At 48.0% G+C, this 4,963-nt stretch overlaps 1 protein-coding gene across 1 annotated transcript; it reads left to right on the top strand.

Annotated features, from left to right (window-relative positions):
- Positions 1 to 857: 857 nt before the first annotated feature.
- On the top strand, positions 858 to 1,699 carry LOC135373448 (uncharacterized). The gene is made up of 2 exons (XM_064606648.1): positions 858 to 1,466; positions 1,583 to 1,699. The coding sequence occupies exons 1-2, from the start codon at positions 858 to 860 to the stop codon at positions 1,697 to 1,699; spliced, it is 726 nt and encodes a 241-aa protein (XP_064462718.1).
- Positions 1,700 to 4,963: the final 3,264 nt, after the last annotated feature.

The following is a 4,963-nucleotide window of genomic DNA, read 5'->3' on the forward strand; positions in this document are numbered from 1 at the left end:
GCTCGTGAGTACCACTGTGAATTATCATAAATTTGGGTGAATTCGGCACGCTCTACATATTGGTGGGGTAAAAAAGTGACCTTTACTTGGCAAATTTCCGAGTTCAGTTCGCAAATATTTACATAATTAAACTTGGAGTACATGACATTCACATTAGGAGGTGGCAAAAACCTAATAAGAACAAATGCTGTTGACCGCATGATTCTAAGTGGCGTAGTTTTTTTATTATAATTCAATGACACGTTTTCTGGGACACCCTGTATGCTGCCGTAAAAGTAGAAAACTTCTCGTCTACCAGAGCATGAAAATGGGCTCGGAGGACTTGAGGGGGGATCTGATCTCTTCTTTCCAGAAGGCCCGGCGTCGGGAACTTGGCGCCCCCATCGCCCGGCAGCAGCCGCAGTAGCCCCCTCCTGCACCAACGGTTGGGTCGCCGCAGGAGGGAGACCCCCACGTATAGCTGTGCGTGGCTTTCCCGTGTCTGGGGAAAGGGGGATCCTGGCAGTTGAGTGGACTCGGAGGTTGGTTTGGACCCTTTGGGGCCCCTCCGGGAAAACAACACACTGCTTTGGCCCCTGCTTCGCATAGTCGGGTGGTCCTGGAAGGCCCGACCAGGATTATTCAGCTAGTCGCCATCTCCCTTTTCATCACTTTCTCTTCCTTGGTCTCCTTCTTTCTCTCCTTTTCCTCTTTTCACCTTCTTTGGCGGCAAGGGTCAACCTTGGGCAGTCTTTCACTCTCCAGAAGCTGCGCTTGGGTATAGTGTAGGCGTACCTGCTACTGCGTCAAACGCGGTCCCCTAGTTGGGCTCCGTGGTGGGCGGCAGGACCCTTGCATCGAATTGTATTGTCACCTTTATGGCTTCCTCTTCTTTAAAACCCCGAGATCGGAATCGGAAACGGTTCCGCACCGAGTACCAGCAAATTGATTTAAATACCTCAACACCCGAACCATGGTTTGCAAAGTTTATCGTTGTCCACTCGAATGATGACACAAGACCACTGTCAAAGGCATCTCCTTTTGTAATAGCGGAAGCACTTGAACAGCTGATAGGTGAAGAATACAATGCCAAGAAACTGGGCTCTGGAGATATCCAGGTCCATGTTGAAAAGCGAGAGCAAAGCAGAGCGCTTCTTTCACTGACAAGCATCAATGGGATATCTGTCACAGTATGTTCACACCGGAGCCTCAACGTTGTTAAAGGAATAATTTCTGAGAGCGACCTTCTTGACTTTTCGGAATCGGAACTTCAAGAAGGCCTACAACAGCACGGTGTGGTAGCCGTAAAGCGAATAGTCATGCGTAGGGATGGGAAAGAAATCCCAACAAAGCACATAATCCTTTCTTTCAAGCTCCACAACCTGCCAGACACAATCAAAGCCGGTTACCTAAGTTGCAATGTGAGGGCTTACAGCCCAAATCCGAGTCGCTGCTACAAGTGCGAGCGGTTTGGCCACGGTTCTCAGGTATGCCGTGGGCAGCCCGTCTGTGCTAAGTGCTCCGGCAAAGACCATTCGTCAGAGTCGTGCAGCAATGACTTTCAGTGTGCCAATTGCAAGGGTAACCACCCTGTTTACTCCAGATCATGTCCTTGTTGGAAGGAGGAGAAACAGATCCTCAAGCTGAAAACGGAGCAAAATATCACATACAGTGCAGCAAAGGCACAATTGGCGTTCCAGAAGAAAGGAACCTTCTCTGATACGGTGCGCAGGGGAGTGGCACCACTCAGAGTATCGGTGGAGACCCAGACCTCTGGGGCTCCCCTCCACACTCCCCAACACAAAGAGAGGGACACTGAGGGTTCTCCTCCAGTGGCCTCTCAGAAGAACAGCCAGGGAGATGCAATGTTAACCTCAGAGGAGGTTGCTGCATCCCCTTCCGTTTGGGACGGGATTGCCATGGGCCTGTCTCAAAACACGAGTCAGAGCATGGATCTCGATGACGACGACTGCTGCTCTCAGAAGTCGTCTTCGAGTCTACCAAGACCTTCCATGGGCAAGGAACAGAGAGGGAAAAAAGCTGGCCGAGGACAAGGAGGAAAAGCCAAGGAACAACAACATAGGGTTCCTCCACCGAGAATACAAGCTCCTTAATCCCTCCGCATTCATGGACAGTTGTTCCACAAGGTGTTTACGCATTAGAGGAGTAGTTATATCGATATTCTTTTTCCTCTCCTGTGCATTTCTTATGGGTTCCCAGAGCATTATTCAGTGGAACTGCCGGGGTTTGCTGAAAAATCTTGATGATGTCCATGATTTGGCAGACAAATATCATGCTGTCTGTTTCTGTCTCCAAGAAACAAATTTCCCGATTTCCAGACACCCCTTTCCACCTCCGACGGTGGAACATTTATCGTAAGGACCGAACAGACACGGCACGTGCTTCCGGAGGTGTGGCCATTCTCACGGCCAGAACACTTCCCACGAGAGACGTTCCACTTTCCACAAATCTTGAGGCCATTGCTGTACAGATCTGCACTGACCGTGTAGTGACGGTATGCTCTTTATACCTACCGCCATCAGTCAGGGTCGAACAGAGACAGCTTGAGGATCTTATTAATCAGCTCCCATCGCCTTTTCTACTACTGGGAGATTTCAATGCGCATCATTTGCTCTGGGGTTGTTCCAGAGTTGACACCCGAGGCAAAATGTTTGAGAAATTATTAGCATCCTTGCCAATCTGCCTGCTCAACGCAGGAAACGCTACTCATGTTAATGCTGCTTCGCAGTCCTTTTCAGCCATAGATATTTCGCTGTGCAGTCCATCTGTATTTCAGGACATTTCATGGACAGTGGACGAAAACCCCTATGGTAGCGATCACTTCCCTGTCCTTTTAGAGATCAATCGACCATCAGGTGCTATTAGAACCCGCCCACCTCGTTGGAAGATACAGTTAGCAGACTGGAACCTCTTTAAACAAGAAGCCACACGTTCTATAGAGTCCCTCCTTGGGCTGAACATTAATGACGCAAATAACTATGTAACAGACACTCTTGTAAAAGCAGCAACCAAGTCCATTCCACAGTCATCAGGTCAACTGCCCAGGCGTTGCAAGCCTTGGTGGTCAGAGGACTGTGGAAATACACGAAAAGAGCAGAACCGTGGTTGGGGCAAGTTCCGGCGGTATCCAACCCCAGCAAATCTACTGGCGTTTAAGAAAGCTCGAGCAAAAGCTAGGTGGACACGCCGACAAGCAAAGAGTGAATCGTGGAAGGGTTCTGTCTCCTCCTTGAATAGCAATACCCCAACTAAGGTTGTGTGGGATCGATTAAAGAAAATAAAGGGGAGTTACACAAGCTTCTCTATTCCTCTCTTGGAGAGGAATGGTACGGTGTGCCAAACTTTAGAAGAACAGGCAGATGTGTTGGAAGAACACTTCCAGAGCGTTTCTTCCTCTTCTCACTACACCAGGGATTTCTTAAAAGTCAAAGATGATGCTGAGAAATTCAAAATTACATATGGCACGAATGACAGACATGCTTTTAATAAACCATTTTGTTTGATGGAGCTGCTGCGTGCTCTGTCGTCTCCAAAACAAACAGCACCAGGGCCAGATCGAATCACGTACAGCATGTTGCAGCACTTATTAAAAACATCACTAGAAGGTCTTCTGCACTTTTCCAATTCAGTTTGGAATCAGGGTGAACTCCCATCTCGTTGGAAAGTGGCGAGAGTCGTTCCACTTTTGAAGCCAGGGAAAGATCCTTCCAACGCATGTAGCTACAGGCCTATAGCCCTTACAAGCTGTTCAGGCAAAACATTCGAGCGCATGGTTAACTACCGCCTGATGTACTTCCTCGAATAAAATAAATGTCTCGACAGGTATCAGTGCGGATTTAGAGCCGCCCACTCAACCACTGATCATCTGCTGCGTTTGGAAACTGTCATCAGGGAAGCGTTTGTCAGGAAATAGCATTGTATTTCCATATTTTTCGATCTTCAAAAAGCGTACGATACAGCATGGCGATGTGGTATCATTCGCGACTTGTACAATTTCGCTGTACGCGGTCGTATGCTCCGCTGCATCGCAAATTTTCTACAGGACAGAACTTTTAGGGTCCAGTTGGGCACATCACTCTCACGTTCTTTTATTCAGGAGAACGGTGTGCCACAGGGTTCCGTCCTGAGTGTCACACTCTTCATAGTCAAAATGAACTCTATTGTGCACGCTATTCCGCCATCCGTCATGTACTCACTATACGTTGACGATGTTCAGATATCTTGTTCGTCTACAAGCATTTCAAGATGTGAGAGACAACTCCAGCTCTGTGTGAACAAATTAGCAAAATGGTCATCTGAGAATGGGTTGAATTTTTCACCTGAGAAAACGGTTTGCGTACCCTTCTCAAGAGTAAGGGGTATGTTTCCTGAGCCAGAATTTAAATGGAATGGCCAAGATATTACGGTCAAATCTGAGCATAAATTCCTGGGTATACTTTACGACCGCAAGCTCACTTTCAACCCTCACATAAGGAACCTAAAAAGTAAATGTGGGAAATCGCTGAACATTCTCAAAATCTTGTCACATAGATCCTGGGTTGCAGACCGTGAGGTTCTGCGTCGCATCTACACATCTTGCGTCCGTTCCAAGCTTGACTATGGATCTGTCGTGTACGGCTCTGCACGAAAGTCCGTCTTGAAAGCTCTAGACCCTGTCCACCACCAGGGACTGCGACTGGTCTTGGGAGCGTTTCGCACATCGCCGGTCGATAGTCTCTATGTGGAGTGCAACGAGTGGTCATTAGAAGGGCGGAGATTTTACCTTGCCTCCACATATGCACTAAAAGTACGAAGTTATCCACAGCACAGCAAGTGTTGCTCAGACACGCTGCAAACAGTTATTTCTTAACAAACCGTCATGTACACCTCCTTTCAACTTGCGAATCCTGCAGGAAATTGAAACACACAGTTTTTCAGAGTACGATTCTACGCCTGTAGGAACTAGTGGGAGGATTGCTCCGTT

This window comes from Ornithodoros turicata, unplaced genomic scaffold (assembly GCF_037126465.1).
Source record: "Ornithodoros turicata isolate Travis unplaced genomic scaffold, ASM3712646v1 Chromosome25, whole genome shotgun sequence".
Classification (NCBI taxonomy): Eukaryota; Metazoa; Arthropoda; class Arachnida; order Ixodida; family Argasidae; genus Ornithodoros; species Ornithodoros turicata.

Bases quoted from the DNA above. Each gene is read 5' to 3' on its own strand.
- LOC135373448 (XM_064606648.1), top strand. From the start codon at position 858: ATGGCTTCCTCTTCTTTAAAACCCCGAGATCGGAATCGGAAACGGTTC. The intron at 1,467-1,582 runs GTATGCCGTGGG...TGTTTACTCCAG, and splicing joins GGTTTGGCCACGGTTCTCAG to ATCATGTCCTTGTTGGAAGG.